The sequence below is a fragment of the Telmatherina bonti genome (assembly GCF_933228915.1).
Source record: "Telmatherina bonti genome assembly, chromosome: 23".
Taxonomy (NCBI): domain Eukaryota; kingdom Metazoa; phylum Chordata; class Actinopteri; order Atheriniformes; family Telmatherinidae; genus Telmatherina; species Telmatherina bonti.
The window spans coordinates 17,656,049-17,677,789 of record NC_136632.1 but is presented as its reverse complement, the minus strand read 5'-3'; the positions used below and the strand labels follow the sequence as shown (position 1 = coordinate 17,677,789).

Sequence of the window (21,741 nt, the reverse complement as noted above, 5' to 3'; positions counted from 1 at the left end):
TATTTAGTGTGATAATATAATATAATATAATATAATATAATATAATATAATATAATATAATATAATATATAAAGTTGTTACTATTAAAGATACTACGTAATAACTTCTTTTATTATTATTATTATTATTATTATTATTATTATTATTATTATTATTATTATTATTATTATTATTATTATTATTTCAATCAAATCCATGTGAGGAGGGGGGGTTGTGGTGATGGGCGAGAGGCCGGTAGTGGTTGTGGGGGTGTGGTATAATGAGGAGGGAGGTGATTTAGTGTGTGTGTGTGTGTGTGTGTGTGTGTGTGTGAGAGAGAGAGAGAGAGAGAGAGAGAGAGAGAGAGAGAGTGATATGGAGAAGGCTGGGCAGTGACGGACTGGCCGGTGCAGCGCGTGCAGCAGCTCAGCTCGGCGCATCAAGCGGCAGACGGCGGCCCATCCTCCAGTTTCCTCCCATCGGTTTTATTTTACCTCCATTCCCTCCTTTTCATTGTATTTTGTTCCGTCATCGGCAAAAAGAAATGTCAGCCAGACAGGGATTTTACCGGCAGGAACTGAACAAGACTGTGTGGGAGGTTCCGGAACGGTACCAGAACCTGACGCCGGTGGGCTCGGGAGCCTACGGTTCGGTGTGGTGAGTGTGTGTTCGCAGTGCGAGCGGTGGGGCGAGGCTGCACAACCACTATCTACTGTGCTGTATTGGTCATAATGCATCATGAGACAGCTTGTTTTTACTGGTACTGATTAGATTTGATGTTCGACACTGTTTTCAGTCTTAAACTCTTAAATATTATGTGCGCAGCTGAAAGGTTTATTTAAGTCAGCTGTTATCAGGCATGTAGAAGTCACAGCAGGTCTACAGGGCTTGTTTTCATCCCACAGCTCGCTGCCTGCTGCTCCTGCATGCGTGGAAGGGAATTACAGAATGAGACAGTACAGGAATTTCCCAATTAGCAACCCCCCCCATGCACATCCTGAGTCAACCTTAAGCACAGATATAATCTCTAAACTTCTCTGCAGACGCATGCTTGAGCAACTGCAACACTGACAACAAGGTATCAAGCAGCATGCATCATCATTTAACACCTCCCTTACATGCATCACCCCCTCTTTGTGTATTTTCTTCTCTGCCAGAGCAAAGTCTGTATTATGGTGTGCATTTATTTCAGAATTGGTAAAAAAAACCAAAAAAAAACCAATATGCATGGGCTGATAGGATGTTGTTGCCATGGCAATGCATCATAGCTGTAACCTCTTCTGACAGTCAATATTAATTAAGCTGTTTGGAGCAGGCAGATGGCTTCCTAAGAAAAGGTAGACAGAATTTAGTGTGTGTTTGTGTGACCCATCCCAGGGGTATACAACCAACTTTCAAGACATGTATATCATTTTACGGCTCCTGGTAGTGGGTGCTTTTTATCCGGAAATCAGCTTGTTTAAACTAACCAATCGTGGCAGCCGGGGGCCAACTATAAACACCAAATCCTTATGAAGAAGGTTATAGATATATGAAACAAAGATTGAAAACATGCTAGTTCCCCGATATGATGATTCAGCCCTTTTCTTTTAGTCTTGTGCTATTCTAGGCTGAATTTTAAAGCTGGAAAATAAGTGCGAAATAGTCTTGTGAAAGCATGGTCAAACAATAGATGCTAACACATGCTATTTTCAGTGAAATCATGCTTGCAGGAAGTCAGCTGCTGAAAAGTAAACTGCTTCCTGAACATACAAACAAAAGCAACTCTAGTTGTGGCTTCAGATGACGAATCAAAACCAAATAGCAAAGAGTGAGTTCTAAATGGAGAGATAAATGCCATTAAATCCCTTCAGACTAAGACTTGTATGTTTTCTTTCAGCGGTTACATTTGACCTCAGGAAACTGTCTTTTGAAAGCATGAGAATATCAGTGTAAGGGGTTGTCTTCCATTTTGAACCTCATTGCTGAGGTTAGAAAGAGAAAAAAATGCATCTGCCCAAAGTGAGTTTCATTTTTGTTTAGAGATATTTGGGATTTTTGTTTCAGACAAAAAATGCTGCCTGTCGCTTTTAGAATTATTACTCAATATTTCCAAAGATATAGTCAGCTTGTGCCAACATATAAAAACTCAGTGCAACTGTTATGTCCTTACATGGCTTGAAATAGTCTTTTAAGATTTTCTGATTTCATAACAGGATTTGAAAAGAGCTTTTATCGTTTGTGCTCTGAGGTGATTTCCAGCCTTTTTTGTATCATAAAATATAAAGAACAAATAAAGATTCCAACAGATAAGTGTCACGGTCAGAGACCGGGGTGGAGGGGTGGACCCAAAAGCAGAACGTACAGATGAAGAGGTAAATGAAGTATTTATTTAGTACTCAGATCCTGTTGGTCTGGTCCAGGGAAGAACTTCTCAGATAATTGGAATTCTGATGATAGTGGAGGTTGCTGGGGGGGGTGGCCTCTGGTTGTGGTGGTTGGCCTTTGTTTGAGGCAGAAGCAGGCAGGCACAAGCAGTTGGGGAAGTTGGCTGAGGAAAATGATCTTGATCCAGGAGGATGTCCGTAATGGTCTTGACGTGCTGAGGAGGCAAAGAGAAACAAAATGAAATCGCTAGCGATGAGCCACAAGGTAAGCACTAGAACTGGCCTGATTACCACGCAGTAAAGAGAGACAATCTGGCAAAGACTGGAGCTCCAGCTTGTCCTTAAATAGCAGGATAAATCAGGAAGATGAGCTCCAGGTGGTTGTAATTGAAGCTCCAGACTCCGCCTTGAGTCCCCATGGCAACCTGCACAGACTCAAACAGCAAACCATGACAGCACCCCCACCTCAAGGGACGCCTCCAGGCGACCCAGGAGGTACAAGACGGCGGGAGCGGCGGAAATCAGCAAGCAGGGAGGAGTCCAGAACGAAGCGACGAGGAACCCAAGAACGCTCCTCCGGACCATAGCCCAACCAGTCCACCAGATACTGGAAACCCCGACCCCGGCGCCGAACATCCAGGATACGGCGCACAGTATAGGCAGGACCACCCCCAACGATCCGGGCGGGTGGAGGGGGCCTGGCAGGAGGGCACAATGGACTGGACAACACAGGCTTGAGCTGAGACACATGGAATGTGGGATGGACGCGGAGAGAAGAGGGGAGACGAAGACGGACGGCCGAGGGGCCCACCAACGAGACGATCTCATAAGGACCAATGAAGCGAGGGGCCAGTTTAGGGTAAGTGCCCTTCAATGGAATGTTCCGGGCAGACACCCACACCTTCTGACCAGGCAAAAACACAGGAGCAGGACGACGGTGGCGATCAGCCAGGCGCTTGTTGCGACCTGCGGTACGAAGCAGAGCCTCCCTTGTCCTAGTCCAGACACGCTGAGCCCTCTGGAGATGATGTTGCACCGAGGGTACATCCAGATCCCGCTCCTCCGTGGGAAACAACGGAGGTTGATAGCCAAGGGAGGCTTCGAATGGAGAACAACCGGTAGCAGAAGTGGACAGAGAATTGTGGGCATATTCGATCCAGCTCACATGACGGCACCAAGTAGAGGGATTATCAGATGCGACACAACGCAGAGCAGCTTCCAATTCTTGATTGAGTCGTTCTGTCTGGCCATTGGACTGAGGATGGTGGCCAGAGCTCAGGGAAACCTTGGCACCTAGGGCAGTGCAAAAAGCCTTCCAAACCCTGGAAACAAACTGTGGTCCCCTGTCAGACACAATTTCAGTTGGAATGCCATGAAGACGGAAGACATGGTTTACCAGGAGCTCTGCGGTCTCGGACGAGGAGGGCAGCTTGTTCAGGGGAATGAAATGGGCAGCCTTGGAAAAGCGGTCCACTATAGTGAGGATGGCTGTCTTGCCTTGAGACGGAGGCAAACCAGTGACGAAATCCAATGAGATATGAGACCAGGGTCGGCTGGGAACCTCTAGTGGCTGCAGAAGTCCTGAAGGAGGCTGATTGGAGGTTTTATTCCTTGCACAGACTTGACAGGCTGAGACATATTCCCTGGCGTCCGATACCAGAGACGGCCACCAGAAATGTCTTTGAGCCAAAGTGATGGTCCGATGAATTCCTGGATGACACGCAAACTTAGATGAATGGATCCAGTGTAGAACCGCAGAACGGGCAGAAACGGGCACATAACGGCGGTTGGGGGGTCCCTCCTCGGGATCAGGATCCAAAAGCAATCCTTGGCGTATCTGATCCTCCACATGCCATGACACTCCACCAACCACCACTGAAGGAGGAAGAATGCGTGCTGGTTCAGAAGACTCCTTGGCAGAGTTTTGCCTGGACAGGGCGTCAGGCTTAGTGTTCTGGGACCCAGGGCGATAGGAAATAGCAAAGTCAAAACGATTAAAGAACAGTGACCAACGGGCTTGACGGGAGTTCAATCTCTTTGCACTCTGCAAATAGGCGAGATTCTTGTGGTCTGTCCATACTACAAAAGGATGTTTGGCCCCCTCCAGCCAGTGTCGCCACTCCTCCAAGGCAAGCTTTACCGCTAGGAGTTCTCTATCGCCGACATCATAGTTCTGTTCAGAGGGGGTCAACCGTTTGGAGAAATAGGCACAGGGGTGTAATTTGTCCTCCTTACCAGATCGCTGGGACAAGACGGCCCCAACTCCAGCCTCAGAGGCATCCACCTCCAGGACGAACTGTCGCTCAGGGTCTGGCTGAACGAGAATGGGTGCTGTGACAAATAGTTCCTTTAAACGGCCAAAAGCTTGATCCGCCTCCGGAGTCCAGGAGAAGGGAATCTTGACAGAGGTCAGCCTGGTGAGGGGAGCCGCGACCATACTGTAGTTTCTGATGAAACGTCGATAAAAATTAGAAAAGCCAAGAAAACGTTGTAAATCCTTCCTGGTACTGGGAATAGGCCATTCCGCAACGGCCTTGATCTTAGCTGGGTCTGTCTTCACCTGCCCGCCCTGGAAGACGTAGCCCAGGAAGGAAGTTGATGAGGCGTGGAAGTCACATTTCTCTGCCTTGACATAAAGACGATTCTCCAGCAACCGTTGTAAGACCAACCGAACATGTTGCTGATGTTCTGCAAGGGACCTTGAAAAAACAAGGATATCGTCAAGGTAAACAAAAACAAAGCGGTGTAGGAAGTCTCGAAGAACATCATTGATAAGTGCTTGGAACACAGCGGGGGCATTTGTGAGTCCAAAAGGCATGACGAGATATTCAAAATGTCCGAGAGGGGTGTTAAAGGCCGTCTTCCACTCATCCCCCTCACGAATCCTGACCAAGTGATATGCGTTCCGGAGGTCCAATTTAGTAAAGATCTGGGCCCCCTGAATGGATTCAAAAGCCGAGGTGATTAAAGGTAGAGGATATTTATTCTTGATGGTAATGCTGTTCAGATCCCGATAATCAATGCATGGGCGTAAAGTCTTGTCCTTCTTTTGCACAAAAAAAAACCCTGCCCCAACGGGAGAAGATGATGGCCTGATTAGACCTGCATCTAGAGATTCGCGGATGTAGTTCTCCATGGCCTCCCGCTCCGGTTTGGACAGGTTAAAAAGTCTACCTCTAGGAAGTGATGCACCTGGGAGTATTTCTATAGCGCAGTCGTAGGGCCGGTGCGGTGGGAGAGACTGAGCCTTGTCCTTGCTGAAAACGGCACCTAAATCGTGGTATGCTGACGGAATGATAGATAAGTCCACCGGTTGTTCAGGAATACAAACTGGTGCTCTAGAAGGTTGACAAGCCGACTTCAAACAGTTGGACAGACAAAAAAGGCTCCAACTCTCCAGGCGGCTCTTACTCCAGTTGATATGAGGGTTGTGCAAAGCCAACCAGGGGTATCCTAGGGTGATGGGTACATTAGCCACAGGGAAAAGAAGGAACTCAATTCTCTCACTGTGATTCCCAGACACTAGTAGGGTAAGAGGACGGGTCTTATGCGTGATAGTTGTAAGAATTCTTCCATCCAAAGCAGTAACAGAAATAGGAGTTGACAGGAGAACAGCGGGGAGTTTGAATTTAGTGGCCATAGTGGGATCCATTAGGTTCTGTTCAGCGCCCGAGTCGATTAAGGCCTGAAACTGGTGGTCAGTTCCGTCCAACGAGAGAGTTACCGGTAGTACACAACGTGGAGGACTTGGCTGCTGAATCCCGCCCACCAGTAGTCCTGCCTCTACTGGCGGGCATGGTCTTTTGACTGCAACCGGCAACTGGACACGAGATGATCCGGGGAGCCGCAGTAAAAGCACAAATGATTCTGTAACCGGTGTTGGCGTTCCTCTGGCGTCAACCCAGCTCGCCCTACCTGCATAGGTTCACTCTGACCTTCAGGAGCAGGTAGAGACGGTAATGTGCCACCAGCCGCAATTGGAAGGGTCCTTGGGCCGAGAACCGGCCTCCGACTGGACAGCGGGTCCCGAACCCCTCGCTCCCGCCGCCTCTCGGCAAGTCTGTTATCAACCTGTATTACTGTGGTGATCAACTCCTCGAATGAGGCTGGCTCCTCCCGGAACGCAAGCTGATCCTTTAGATGGTCATTAAGAGCATTTAGCAGAACTCCCCTTAACACCTCGGGAGGCCACCCTGTCTCAGCTGCCAGAACACGGAAGTCCACAATGAACTCTACTGCAGGTCGACTGCCCTGTCTAAGATTGAGCAATCTCTTGACTGCATCAGCTCCCTTCAAAGGGTGGTCGAAGGTCTTACGAAAGTCATCTAAGAATGAAGAAAAAGAGATTGAATCCATTGGACGAGACTGAAAATAGGCCAATGCCCAGTCCAGCGCCTTATCACGTAGGAGAGCAGTGACAAAAGATATCTTTGCGGCATCGGAAGAAAATGATCGTGGAGAACGAGAAATGGCTAATGAGCATTGAAGGATAAAGCCTCCACACTTGCTTACGTTCCCAAGGAATGGCTCAGGTGTCGGGAATGCAGCATCACGAAACACCGGATCCGGTGAAGGAGTAATGCTTTGTGGGGTTGAAGTGGAGGAAGATCCAGAAGCTGCAGAAGAAACAGACAGTAAGTTATGAATGCTCTGTATCTGTTCAAAGACTTGGTCCAGACGATGGTTACAATGTCCCTGTTGTTCACCCAGGAAGTGCAAAGCTTTCTCATGCTCCTCTAGAAGTTTTCCCTGTTCAGTCAGGGCTGTTTGGAGTGTGTTCGCTGGGTCCATGTTATGGCCAGATTGTACTGTCACGGTCAGAGACCGGGGTGGAGGGGTGGACCCAAAAGCAGAACGTACAGATGAAGAGGTAAATGAAGTATTTATTTAGTACTCAGATCCTGTTGGTCTGGTCCAGGGAAGAACTTCTCAGATAATTGGAATTCTGATGATAGTGGAGGTTGCTGGGGGGGGTGGCCTCTGGTTGTGGTGGTTGGCCTTGGTTTGAGGCAGAAGCAGGCAGGCACAAGCAGTTGGGGAAGTTGGCTGAGGAAAATGATCTTGATCCAGGAGGATGTCCGTAATGGTCTTGACGTGCTGAGGAGGCAAAGAGAAACAAAATGAAATCGCTAGCGATGAGCCACAAGGTAAGCACTAGAACTGGCCTGATTACCACGCAGTAAAGAGAGACAATCTGGCAAAGACTGGAGCTCCAGCTTGTCCTTAAATAGCAGGATAAATCAGGAAGATGAGCTCCAGGTGGTTGTAATTGAAGCTCCAGACTCCGCCTTGAGTCCCCATGGCAACCTGCACAGACTCAAACAGCAAACCATGACAATAAGCTCCGAAGGCACACTGCGAATATGTGAAAGCTTTTACCTTCTAAACACGATCTAATTTAAGTCTAATTGTTATATAGAAATAAACAATATCTAACAATCCATCACTCAAAGTTGGAATGCTGTTTAAAATGTGGATAAAAACAGAATACAAAGATCTTTAAATCTCACAAAGCCACATTTTATTCACAGAAGAACATAAACAACATATGAGAAGTTAAAACTGACATTTTACCATTTCATGGAAAATACATACTCATTTACAAAGCCTTGAGTATTAATCTGCTCATACTTTTATAGTTCTGTTTGTCGTTCATTAACTTCAGTTACCGTTTTTCATGCTACATTAAAACTTGTATAAATGAATTCATTTGAGCTATTTTACTGTGACAGACTGGCGGCCTGTCCAGGGTGTGCCCTGCCTTTTGCCCAATGCTTGCTGGGATAGGCTCCAGCTTCCTCATGACCCTCAATCGGACAAAGCAATTTGGAAAATGAATGAATGAATGAATGAGCTATTTTACTGTTTGTGTATTTCATTAACAAAATTAGTCAATATTTTTACAATGACCTTTCAGGTGTTTGTTCATTACACTTATTTCTTCCAGAATTCCAGTAACATCCCATTAATCTAACTAATTAAGCAAACAATCCATCTTTTTTTTATTTAACTAAAACATCAGTCCCTCAGTTTTATCCAACAATATAATCTTTTAGTTTTATAGGTGTGCTTTCCAACTTGCCATGTAAATAAACAGAAGTGTTTCAGTATTTATTTCTCCTTCTATCCCACATGACCAAGTGTTACTGATCAGAGCTTTGAAATGTCTGAACTTTACAACATTATGCAAAACCAAAAGTGGAATTCCTCCACACCCTAGTGACTGCCTCTCTGCATTGCTATTGTTGATCTCATTGTCAAAGACTTTCTCATGGTAGAACTTGATCAGCATGAGGCGGGGGGGATGGGAGTTAAGGGTAGGACATCTGTACATGTTGTGCTGTGAATGATGAGAATGATGAGGGGGGTTGAGGATACTCTTTACCTCTTGAGATGCACAGTAAAATAGCTCTCACCATTTATCTTCAATGAGCTGCTTGTTCTCTCAGCTGAACCCCGCTTAACGCTGCAGCTTCAGGTCAAGGATCTGACAAGTTCATATAATTCACTCCAGCTGAAGAACTTTTACCCCCATTCACCGTGCAGAAAGGCAGAGACATGAGCATTAGCATTAGCAAGGAAGGAACAGCGATGGTGGTAGATATTTTAAAACTGAAAAAGCAAGGTGCATCATCCATTCACATTTAATAATTTAACATGCACCATGTTTGAATTTTGATAAGCCGCAGTAGGAGAGATTTGGAAGACAATGCAGTCGAATTCTGTGTCTAATTCAGTTTCATTGTCTTCTCAGCTTCCTGCCATCAAGCCCTAATCCCAGTGACTATTCTTTTCTGCTTCAGTTTCTCGAGACAAAAATTTGGGACAGATTTCAGACTGTTGAAGGCTGCTTTCATCTCACATCAGCATATATAACATCTGTTCAGCAAACCAGACATTTGGCATGAAACCTCTGATTTTGGTAGCCATGAATTAAACATGACTGCTTCATTTCTCCTGTCAGAAGCTCGATGTCTCTGCCTGTTAGGATAGTTGATTGGAAATGTGATAAACTGAGCTGATTATGACTTCTGGGTTTCCTCTGATCTTGTTTGAAGATATGGTAGTTTTTATGCGGTTCAGAAGACACGTCACGTGGACTGTACAGAAGCCTTGGAGATAGCAGAGATGGGCGTAATGTTTGTGAAAGGTTTAAACTGTTTTATTGACTTCTGAATGGATAATTATTTTGTCATTATTATTTTGATTGTTACAACAGTAAATAAAATGCCCTTTTTTTCCTTGTTGGTAACAAACTTAAGACAAAAAGTCACAACATTTGTGTCTGGTGCATTATTTCTTCACTATTATGATGCTTGCTGGAAATAAATTTTATACCTTTTTAAGTGGTGCCACATTTATCAGGAAAATGGATATGTGAGATGAGAGGTTGGTGGGTTGTGCCCATGAAAGACTTACCAAACCTTCTCTGTCAACACCAAACAGCTGATTGACTCTTGTTTGGTGTTGTATATGAGAATTAGGTTGTTGAAATTTGAAGAAACTAGACACATTGGCCATTTAATAATGTCTTTACAAACAGGGGCTCAGTAGCATGTGGAAAAATCATGCACAAGTACAACAGCCTGGCACCTCCTCTTCATGCTGCTCACCAGCTTGGTCACATGCTGCTGTGGGATGGGATCCCAATTTTCAACCAGTTTTTGCTGCATGTAAACCAATGTGGTTGCGTTGGTTACTGACACGGACAGCATTGCCAAGTTGATTCCTTAATGTTCACTGGGTTTGAGGTCAGGATTGCAGGCAGGCTATTCCATCCTCTCTTCTTCCAAATTCAAAAGGGAGTCTAATAAAACCAGACTGTGAGGGTGAACATTGTCGTCTAGACTATGGAGATATGGGATTGTCACTGGTTGCAGAATCTAAAAATATAAAAAAAAAAAAAAAAAAAAAGCAATAAATACATATGTAAACATAAATAAAATAAATATTTCTCGGATGCTGCTCCACCCCACGATGCAGCCTCCAGGAAAAGCTGCTTCCGTATCAGTGCAGCAATCAGCATAGCATTCTCTACTTCTTCTTTGTAATTTGACCTTATGTTCTAGCTGACTGCTGTAGCATGGTCTATGCCACGTAAGTCAAACTCCAGTCCTCAATTGCCAGTAACCTGCAGGCTTTTGTCATCTCCATGCTCCAACACACCTGACTGAAATGAATGAATAGGCTGACAAGAAGCTGTTGGATTTATTTGATTGGAATCAAATGTGTTGGTGCAGGGAAACAATAAAAACCTGATTGATACCGGTCCTCGAGGACTTGAGTTTGACACCCCTGACCGTGGGTGGCCAATTCCCCGACCCCGGTCCTCGAGAGCTGCGGTGCTACAAGTGTTTCATGCTGCAACACACCTGACTCAAATCAAAGGGTAATTAGCAGACTTGTACAGTTTGACATCAAACTCTGCAAAAGTCTGCTAACTAAGTCTGATGTGTGTCAGGCGTGTTGCAGGTGTGTGCTGCCTAACACTTTGCAAACTCATGAGGACGAGAGTTGGGGAGTCGACCACCCATGTTCTAGGGTCACAGGTGTTGCAAATCAGATGGATGGATGGAAAGAAATTCATGTAAAAAATGTAGTTGGATATTCGTTGCAGCAATACAATTTGACTAGTCAAACAGACGCATCAAATATTTAGTTGGATTTGTAGCAAAACAATGACAGTTGTGCTTACACTATTACATCAAACTAACTGTGATATTAAATGAACAGAAAGACACACAAATAATCTGTTGCAGTTCATTGTGATGACCAATCAAAAGGAAATTGAGCAACTTCTGCATCACTCCTTTGGTCTTTGTCGAGGAAAAGCAGCACCACTACTTCTTGTTTTTCTGCCTTTGACTGCCACAAAGGTCAAGGATTTTATTATTTTTTTTATAGATCTTGGTTACTGTTACATAGTCTTGCTGTAACACTGCAGCAGCCCTAGCTGTAGTTTACATATGGACCATAAAGATTTCTATTGTCATGTAACCATCAATAGAAGAAATAAATGTTTTGGTATTCAAAATGGGCTGCACGGTGGCGCAGTGGTTAGCACTGTGGCCTCACAGCAAGAAGGTCACTGGTTCGATCCTTGGCTGGTTTGGTCAGTGGCCTTTCTGTGTGGAGTTTGCATGTTCTCCCTGTGGGTTCTCTCCGGGTACTCCGGCTTCCTCCCACCGTCCAAAGACATTGGTTACTCTAAATTGCCCCTAGGAATGAGTGTGAGCATGAGTGGTTGTTTGTCTCTCTGTGTGGCCCTGCGATGGACTGGCAAGCTGTCCAGGGTGTACCCTGCCTGTCGCCCAAAGCCAGCTGGGATAGGCTCCAGCTTCCCTGCGACCCTGACTTGGAATAAGCAGTTTGGAAAATGAATGAATGAATGGTATTCAAAATGCTTGTTGTTGAATGTAAAAAAAAAAGGAAACATTACAGAACGATTTGCAAATCATACAAGTACCTGCTATTCTAAGTATGCACATATCATTCATAGTTTTTACTTAATAATTAAGTATTTCATTTAAATTTGAATTATTCATAATCTGAATAATTTACACTTATAAGTTCTCTGAATTTAAATGGTAAATTTCATATACTAACACGATCCCACCCTCCTCCTTTTTGAAATCTGAGGTGCATCAGTAACTTTGATATCAAAGAAGCACTGAGACAAAAGGAGAGAAGAGAAATCAATACCTTTTCTCAGCGGTGTGTGTAAAGAGCAGTGCAGTCAGACCCATGTATGGAAGCTGGCAGGGGAGGAAGGTAGAGTATGTGTAAGGTAGTGGGGCCTGGTTCATGTCAGATGGAGGAGACTGGGTTTGGCAGGGACATCAGGACTGGCAGAGGGTTATTTCAAGACAGAGGATGTGCTTAGCTGTGCAAGAGTGGAGTTTACTCGAGCATGTAGTTATTGTAGGTCACCATGAAATGATGCATATTTGTGGTGGGTTTTACATTCTGGACTAATACTTTCAGAGTTTTTTTGTAGAAAAGAATACATTAATGAGCTTTTAGAAAAAAAAAACAGTCTATGTTATTAATAAAGCCTTTTAAATTAAAATCTTAAAGTGACTCTTTTTAGTCTAATTTGAATTCCACTTTTTATGACTCTTTGTTTCACTTCTTGCTATGTTTCCGCTGTGCATGGCAACATTTCTCAATCCTCACCCGTGTTTGCTTCCTGTTAGGCTGTTCTGATCTCTGATGGCTGCATCAGTATTATTATTTGTTGAGCTGCTGCAGAGCTGAAAGCTGAAAACACACTGGCACCACAAAAGCAGCCACAGCGGGGCTCATCACTCAATATGTGGAATGACATTTATGTTTAAAAGAGGCCGAATAAAAATAAACCACCAACCTTTTTACTACATTTAACTGCCTCTCTTTTGTTGTTGCACCACATCCTCTTTCACTCTGTGTCAGCCTGTGTTCTTCTTTATCCCCTCTCAGCAGGTCATGTTTAGTTAGTGACACTAGATGCAGGTACATTCAAAGTCGGTTTTCATTGGCTTGTCTCTGTCTTCCTTCTCCAGTTCGGCTTACGATGTGGTGTCGAGGCAGAAGGTTGCGGTGAAGAAGCTGTCCAGGCCTTTTCAGTCTCTGATCCACAGTCGCCGCTCATACCGGGAACTCAGGCTGCTCAAGCACATGAAACACGAGAATGTTAGTGCTCCTTATAAAAATACCCAGAGACAAACAGATGCAGCTCTCTGCATGCTTCTGCTCCCGCATTGATCAGCTCTGCTTGTGTCTGTTTCTGTCTCTGTAGGTAATTGGGCTTCTGGATGTCTTCACACCTGCTGCAACATTAGAAAACTTCAATGAACTGTAAATCTTTGTTTCCCCTGGTGTTTACTACAAGCTTCACAGATGGCACTGTTTTACCAGAGAAAGATAATTCTGTTATTAGGGGGCAAGCTGGTGGAGGCGGGGGCGACCCTAGGGGGAATGAAAGGCTAGAAAGATGTCTGATGGTTGCCATGGTATCACCACTGGTTCTCATCTAAATGAAACTCACCCAGCCTCCTTCTGAACATACTCTCTTCTCTTTCCAGCTACCTGGTGACTAACCTGATGGGTGCAGACCTCAATAACATTGTCAAGTTTCAGAGGTTGTCAGACGAACATGTACAGTTCTTAATTTATCAGCTGTTACGTGGCCTCAAGGTGATAATCTGCACACTGCTCTGAATGCAATATAACATTGATACATGCACACAGATAATATATCAACAGTTTCCAATAATTTAACAATATTGCTAGTTTGTATACATCCTACCTTAATGTTGAAGAGATTTGTCCATTTAATGACCAAATACTCCATACCTATCATTCTTTTTAAGTTCATACACTAACCAGTCAAGTGTGCTTTTGATATACACTCTACATTGCATAGTTTGCATCCAGTGAATGCAAACACTTAATCAGTCCAGCTGCTTGCAGAGACTGTTGTCCAGCCTGCGCAGTTACCATGGTGCAGACAAAAGCAGTCTCCCTTTAGGCAGGATCTAATGTGGTGAACTGCTCTCTTGACCTCTGTCTCCTTTATGTCCCGTCTTCTTCCCTTCTCCACCCCCTGTCCTCCTGCTCCCCCCCATTGCCTGCTGAACAGTACATCCATTCAGCAGGATTGATCCACAGAGTGAGTGCCTTCTCTTTGGCCTTCTTGTCACTTTGACTAGCATTTTGTTGTGTCTTGTTTTGGGCTACTCTGCTATTCTGTTGTGTTAAAACAGCGTATTATCAGCCTAAAACTCTTACAGCTAAAAAAAAAAAAAAAAGGGGGTGTATTGGCATGTTTTTGTATTTTTATGCACACTTTATGAACTCAAGGCATCTTGAACTCTCACTTGTGAGACTTTTTTTCAACAACCTGGCCACTATCATCCCAAATGTCCTTATATGGTCAAAACTCACAAAGTGCACTCCAACTAGATTGTGCAAGTCACCATTTTAAAAACTGACATTTTTTCCAAGCAAGTTACAACTCCCGACAAGGTTGGATCATGGTTGTTTAGTATGTACTATGAAAAGAAGATGAAATGACAAGCAAGTCCAAAGCTTTGAGAAGATGCCAGTTTGGGGGCCGTTACCAGTAGTGGCCGTTATCCAGGCCACATTAACAGAGGTAGCAGGTTTTAAGGGTTAACACGTTGTCGATACTAACAAAAAAATGCATAAGAATAATTCAGGAAGCCTTTTCTTCACTTTTTTACTGCTCTTTCCTTTTTTTTAAATGGAACTTCATTAGAAAAAGTATTTCTCAACTCATGCGTTTTGCTTTCCCTCCCAGGACCTTAAGCCAAGTAATGTTGCAGTGAATGAAGATTGTGAGTTGAGGGTAAGACTAGCTTCCAGTTTATAGCTACAGATTTTTCATTTGATGCTCCATCACATCAAATTAAAAACATCCATTTGGCCTCATAGATCCTTGACTTTGGATTAGCAAGACAGACAGATGATGAGATGACTGGGTATGTGGCAACTCGCTGGTACCGAGCGCCGGAAATCATGCTGAACTGGATGCACTACAATCAGAATGGTGAGGTGCCATCAAACTGCAAACATTTAAAGGGCAAACTCATTAAACGTCAATTGATTAAAGTGTCGCTGTTTCTGTTCCAGTTGACATTTGGTCTGTGGGCTGTATTATGGGAGAGCTGCTGAAAGGAAAAGTCCTTTTTCCTGGCACTGACTGTATCCTTTACTATCATGGCAGGAGACCACTGTAATTTGCAGTTCTTTTCCACTAATCGGGATCATAACATTCGCTCTATAAAGTGCTCCATGGTCACAAGGCTCTTGTGGATTTGCTTTGCAATCCAAGACCCCTCTGAAATGAGAGGAGCTGCACAACACATAGAAACCTTGGATGGATAGAAGGAATCACATCAGGTGGAATTATCTAGAATGTTGCTTGCCGTGTCCAAACATTCAACTAATCTAAATCAAGTTGATCGTTTTCAGTGAATCATAATGGCCTTTAACTCCAACTGCGCTAAGATATTGATCAGCTGAAGAGAATAATGGAGGTGGTTGGGACTCCAACGCCAGACCTGTTAAAGAAAATCTGCTCTGAACATGTGAGCAATAATAGATTAGATGTGGGAAAGTGATTATAAAAGCTTATTGCAAATCTTTTAGCCTTTCTGTCACCCACTGATTCCACTGATGTGTCTTTTGATTGAAAAGTCAATTTATGTGATTGATCAAAACTGTTTGGCATCATGTGATCTTCACTGTTGCACCCAAGCTGAATGCTGGTTAATATTTGCAGGCACAGAAGTATATCCAGTCTCTGCCCTTCATGCCCCAACAAGACTTGGAAAAGATCTTCAGAGGAGCAAATCCCCTGGGTAGATGCACCATTTTTTCAGTTTTCACATTTGAAAGCCTGCAAAGAGTCAATCTGACCTGATTTCAGAAGTTCGTTTACAGAAGCAACTTTTCAAGTTTGTATCCATCTTCCAATCACATCCAAGCGACTTCCTCTACCTGTTTGTGTCTTTTTGTTAGCTGTTGATCTACTAAAGCGCATGCTGGTTCTGGACTGTGATGGGAGGATCTCTGCCAGTGAGGCTCTGTCCCACCCGTATTTCTCGCAGTACCACGATCCAGATGATGAACCAGAAGCTCCACCTTATGACCAAACCCTGGAGAGCAAAGACCGAACTCTAGAAGAATGGAAAGGTAGCAGCTAACAGCAGATATCCTTACATGCAAAGCATCCTCTTGTCTTTTCCTAACAACGTTTTCTCTCACTTTTTCCCAATTTATACCCTTAGAGTTGGTATTCGAAGAGGTGAGCAGCTTTAAAACACCAAGCAACAAGAGTGATAGCCTTCAGGTGGAGCAGTGAGCCTCTCTGCTCTGCCTTGTCCTTCGTCTGGGGAAGACCACATACTCAGTGAATTGGAAAAGAACAGTGAAAAAGCAAGTGAGGGAAACAACTTGTGTTTGAATGTCTGTCATGAGTCAATCTGAGTAGCAGGGATTGACTGACTCCATGGGATCAGACGTTCACATAACAGATACAGGGAGTATTTTAGGAATAAAAAGGACTACTGCAGTGCAGAAAGTTGCTTCTGACTATGTTTCTCCTCACAGAGGCTAAAATGAGGAACTACTCAACATCAGGGATTGCAGAGGATGGGGGGATTCATATGAGGGAGCAACTTTAGGTAACTGAACTGTGTTTACAGACGTCAAAAGGGTATCAAAGTAAAAAAAAAAAAAAGCACACTAGGATTTCCAAAGCAACGACAGGAACGCCGTCTCATCCTTCATCAATGTCATGAATAGTCATTGCTTTCATGTATGGAATTCATGTTTAAAGGCTTAAAGCAACGCCATTTAAAATCACAAAACAGCTTAGCATTTAGCCTACATACTAATAATGCATGATTTTAGTGCATTTCATTGTTCCAACATATTAATGGTACGACTGTATTATAATCACTGAGAGTTCATACTGCATCGTTGGTATTAAACTCGAATTATGATGAAAGAGAAAAGCATTATTAGGGAATCTGACCAACTTTCAACTTGTTCTATCTCAATTTGATTCACTTTTCCATCTTTTATGGACAAAAGACAAGCTACCTGTATTGCTGTTCCTCTCCTGTTCATAGAATAGTAAACACCGACTGTGCTATTAATTTGTTAGTAATATTTGCCATACCTGCAGCAGGGCGACTGTGCTGCAGGTCTGTGTTTACAGCATGACCTCACTTCTCATACAGTTTCTGCTGATGACTGATTGTTAATGATCTGTTCGCTTTAGCAGCCCGCCACCAGGTTTCAGTGCTTCTTTGCTGCGACTTTTACAGCCCACATACCTGTTTACAATTATTGAGATTGCAGAAATTTCATTAACTTTTAGAAGCGGCTCCCGGAGGGTACGGAGGGTAAACAATGCTGGAGAACGATCTGTTATACAACTTGTAGCTCCATCCAAGCAAGCACTGGTCAAGCACCCCAGGCAGTCACATGATGCAGCTATGTTTGGCTGCTTATGGCAACTGAGGATCTCATTAGTCAGCTTTCATGCGAGACTTGTTTTTGGTATTCATAATGCTTGATAATAGGAAAGGAAACTAACCCTTAGAGACACCAATGTCATTGTCCAAACCCAGTTCTTTACGTTGTTTTTTTGTATGATTCAGGGCTAAATTATTACAGCATACTGACTTAGCTGACTTAAATAATATTTGTATCAGAAGCAGGATTTCGTTGCAGATTATGATTTAATCTGTTGACTTCTTCACTGATGTGTCACTTGTCGTACAGCAGAGTTTTAGTTCGACAAAGCTTTTTGCTGAGGTAGAAATAATCTCATTGTGTTTAACCACAGCATGCAGAGCCAACAAACCACAAGTTTCAGCATAATCCAGTGAAAATGTGCATCCTCACCAAGTTCAATAATTTATCTTGCAATGCTTCCTCTTTCTCCATAGTTTCATCAGACATGTTCAGGTAGCTTTTGTACTGAAGCTAAAAGACACTTGAGAGTTGCATAATATCCATGTTATGTATCGTTTATCAAAGTATACATGAGACTCTGATGCCATCAACCACATATCAGGTTAAGTTTACCTAAACGGCTTTCTATCATTGAGTAGAAATACATTTAATTCCTCTAAGTTAGCTGAAGCACAAGAGATGTGCAATGGGAGTGTACATTTTAGCCTGGCTGGCCTTTTATCAGCTGTGATACAAAGACTACAGTAATGTGACAAGACTAGAGAGTTGAATAGACGTGTAACTGATGCTGAAACTCATTCGAGGTTTGACCATGTAAATGTAAGAAGTAAAGTTAGTTAGCAGTCAACCTGCTAGATGATTGAAATAAGGATATGGCATATGGTGCAGTCTTGGTGAAGTTTAACTCAATAAGATTATTTCTGCCTCAGTGGAACGTCAGCATTCCCAAAACAATAATTTATCCTTTAGACATGGTTTCAGGGTCACAAGAAAAGAAAGGCACTCTTAGCTGTGTAGCGTTTTACACTGGACTGCTACATGTAGCCTTGAGAAAGTAATCCATTAAAACTGGATGCAAAACCAGGTGTATGAAACTGGTCTTGGCCACAGTGTGTTAGATTTCTGAATGTTAAAGTGTAATGTGTTTATGTAAATGTTGTACATGTGGTGGGTATAAATAGCAACTGCAAATGGAATGTAAATGTACACTGTATGTATGTTACAAGTTAGTGGTGACTTCTGAATACATGTTGGCATGTGATTCAATTGTATGAGTTTCACATCACTAAAAACAATGTCAGCTCTGTTTGGAAATGACTCAGTTGATTTTCTGGGGAAAAAAAAACTTTGCAAGTTTTGGATGGACAATAAACCCCATCATGTTCTGCGTTTTCCATGTTATTAGTTCTCAACTTGGCAACAGCATGTTGTTACGCAAACAATGTCTTGCATGTACAGGTTCTGAATATTCTTAATTCTTCATGGAGATTTTAAACAGTGTGCTTTCAATCTATGGTAATAGTAATGCTAAGACCATTTGCTGTTCTATTGTGACACTGTGCTCATGAACTAAACAAGGTTTAGCTTGTTATGGAGTGTGTGTGAAGTGTTGCCAATATAGCCTTTAATTTGGAAGTTACAGTGAGAGTCCAGTTCCACCCCATGTCTGCTGGGGTCCATACCTCGGCTTGTTGAAGGAAAAAGTGACACAGCACTTTTCTCTATTTGGTTTGCCTCAAACTGCTACAATATAAAACAAGCAAGAAAGTGCTTCGGAAGGACATTGCTATTATGACCTTATATAAACTCACAAAATCACAGAAACAAAATGACATTTTTATTGTTAAAAGTAAAATAGAAGACAAATTAGATATATTCATAACATCTTGTAAACTAAATAGAAACAAACTTACAGATTTAGTTCAATTTGTGCTATTTTTTAACTGCATGGACAAAAGAAACCTCCATTCAACTAAATTATAAAAAAAATAAATAAGGCCCTATAATTAATGCATTGTGGAGAAGATCCACTGCAGTTAGACACGCATCTTCTATTTTAGCACAAAAAATCCTATCTAATAATACAAATGTAGAGAATCACAAAAACTATTTACAAAAACTATTTACAAACTCTATTTACAAAAACTGGTGGTGTGCAGCTGGATCTCCTGTGGGGAAACGACCAAGTAGTTCTCAAACAGGCTTACTGAAAAAAATAAAAGAGGACAAAATAGTTAGAATGATCCAAGACAGGCTGTTAAAAAGAAGCATGTTTCATTTCTCAGTGACAAATGAACATGTAAGTAAAAGTATCCTCATTCTGGGTTTCAGAACATTGATATCAGAATTACATCACCTTAAGCTGACGATAAATCTTATATTTGAAACCTTAAAATGCCACAAATATAATAAAGTTATATAAAGTTTACCATTTCCTCTTAGTTTATTTTTGTAGCTCACAGAGAATGCAATTGTTTGAGAAAATACAAAACAACTAAATTTACCTCAAAAAAAGAAAAAAAAAAAAAGAAAAAAAAAAATCCAGTAGCAGCCATCCACAGGTTCTGAAATAAACTGAAATTGTGTGAAGCTTTACCTTGGTATGTTTAGCTCCGGATCCTGCAACTCCCTTTCTGACAAGTGGTGAATGAGCGACACACAAGCAGAAAATACAAGCAGAAGAAGAGGAAAAAGATAAAGACACATTTCTTTCTGTAATGTGATGTTTCACATTTTTACAATAAACAATATCACAATAAATAATTCCCATTTGTATATGATAACGTCTATTTTTTTTTTTTATCTAGATGACAGCTCTACTTGACCCAACCCAACAATTACTATAATGACAACTAAACTGCAATAAGCAGAACGTCACTATGGTACCTGAAACCAAACAAATAAAAACAAATTATAACTGGTGTGTCATCATATTGTGTTATAATTTGAACAAGATATAAACATATGTTTACATACTTATTGGGCAGTACACTTTGCCAAAAACATTTAAAGGGGTGTTATTAATTAAAAAGTTTGTTATTTTGATGAGAAGGACATGTTATAACAATTGCATTGATTTTAAATAAATAAGCAGTAAATAAGTGCTTATTTAAATAAGTAAACTTATTTAAATTATTATCACATGTTGAAATTATTTTGGTCAAAATGTGATTAACACCTACAAAAAAATTGTTGAACTCTTCAGCAATATCTTGTGTATTGTTCACTAAACATTGGACTTGTTTAAATAATAAGAAACGATTTTTGTTGTTCTTCCTCTGCATAAAATCACTGATAAAGGTCCAAGTCTTTTTAAACAGTGCATTAGAGTGCTCCTTCTTCTGTCTTCTCATAACAGAAGTTAAAATATTGTTATACTGCTTATATATTTTTTCACTTTCATTTGTTCCCATTTGTAAATATTTTTTTGTATAACAAATTTTTCTTCAAGCTAGCCTTTTGTAGACTCTTGGTCATCCAAGGTTTCCCTTATATTTTTCCTTAGTCTGACTTTATATAACAGGGTAATTCTTCTTATATAGTTTGGTGGATGTGAACAAAAATGCATCAAAAGCCAAATTCACATCCTCCACCAACCCATCTTCTCAAGTACCGTTTGCAAGAGCCACTTTTAAAACGTCACTTTTTTTTTAGTTCTTATTCTCACCAGTTTTTAAGTTGGCTCCCTTTTCCCAGCTAAAAAAATTAATATTCCAATTACAGGAAGATGATCAGTAATATAATTTAAGAAGTCATTCATTCATTTTAGAGAAGGCTTCTTCATGCCCTTTGGTGGAGGTTGCCTCACAGTGGAGCTGTGCAGCAAAAATGTCTTAAATCTTTGAGTTGTTTCCAGTGAAGCTAAACAGATAAATACTGATGAGTATTATTTGTTTACAGAAATGTTTTATCCATCTTTTTATATTGCAATTTCCACTTCCAATATCCTATTTCTGAGCAGCAGTGCAACTGTTGTAAAGCAGCAATTTGTGTTGTAAAATGCTGCAAAAACCCAGTAAGTTGTTGAATAATTCAGGCACATACATACTGATATAATGGAATGAAGACTGATTTTCAAACAAAGCTTGATAAATTGTTGCTCAAATGGAAGAAGATGATCTTTTTTAAGGTAAAGATGAATTGGAAAATGTTTACAAGGAAGTTCTCTATTCAGATAAACTCAAATATCTAGGGATAACTTACAGGATCCACTCCACAACCACCAGAAGAGATGCATCCTTCACAGGAAGACCGGCCGCTGACAAGACAAGGAGGGTAGTCACAGCTCCAGCAGCGGGGACTCCTGCAGCTCCTAAGCTGGAGATGGCCAACACTAAACTACAAATCAAGCACACACCCTCTGTAAATGATTATTTTGAGACCATTTTAACTGAACTCGTCATTT

At 42.0% G+C, this 21,741-nt stretch overlaps 1 protein-coding gene across 1 annotated transcript; it reads left to right on the top strand.

Annotated features, from left to right (window-relative positions):
* Positions 1–523: 523 nt before the first annotated feature.
* On the top strand, positions 524–16,253 carry mapk11 (mitogen-activated protein kinase 11; the record flags this gene model as incomplete). Its single annotated transcript, XM_079263501.1, has 12 exons — positions 524–636; positions 12,887–13,016; positions 13,123–13,181; positions 13,409–13,520; positions 13,966–13,995; positions 14,647–14,694; positions 14,781–14,895; positions 14,979–15,050; positions 15,357–15,436; positions 15,631–15,709; positions 15,870–16,043; positions 16,139–16,253. 12 exons carry the CDS (start codon positions 524–526, stop codon positions 16,210–16,212), a joined length of 1,086 nt encoding a protein of 361 aa, XP_079119627.1. The 3' UTR covers positions 16,213–16,253.
* Between the last annotated feature and the right edge of the window lie 5,488 nt (positions 16,254–21,741).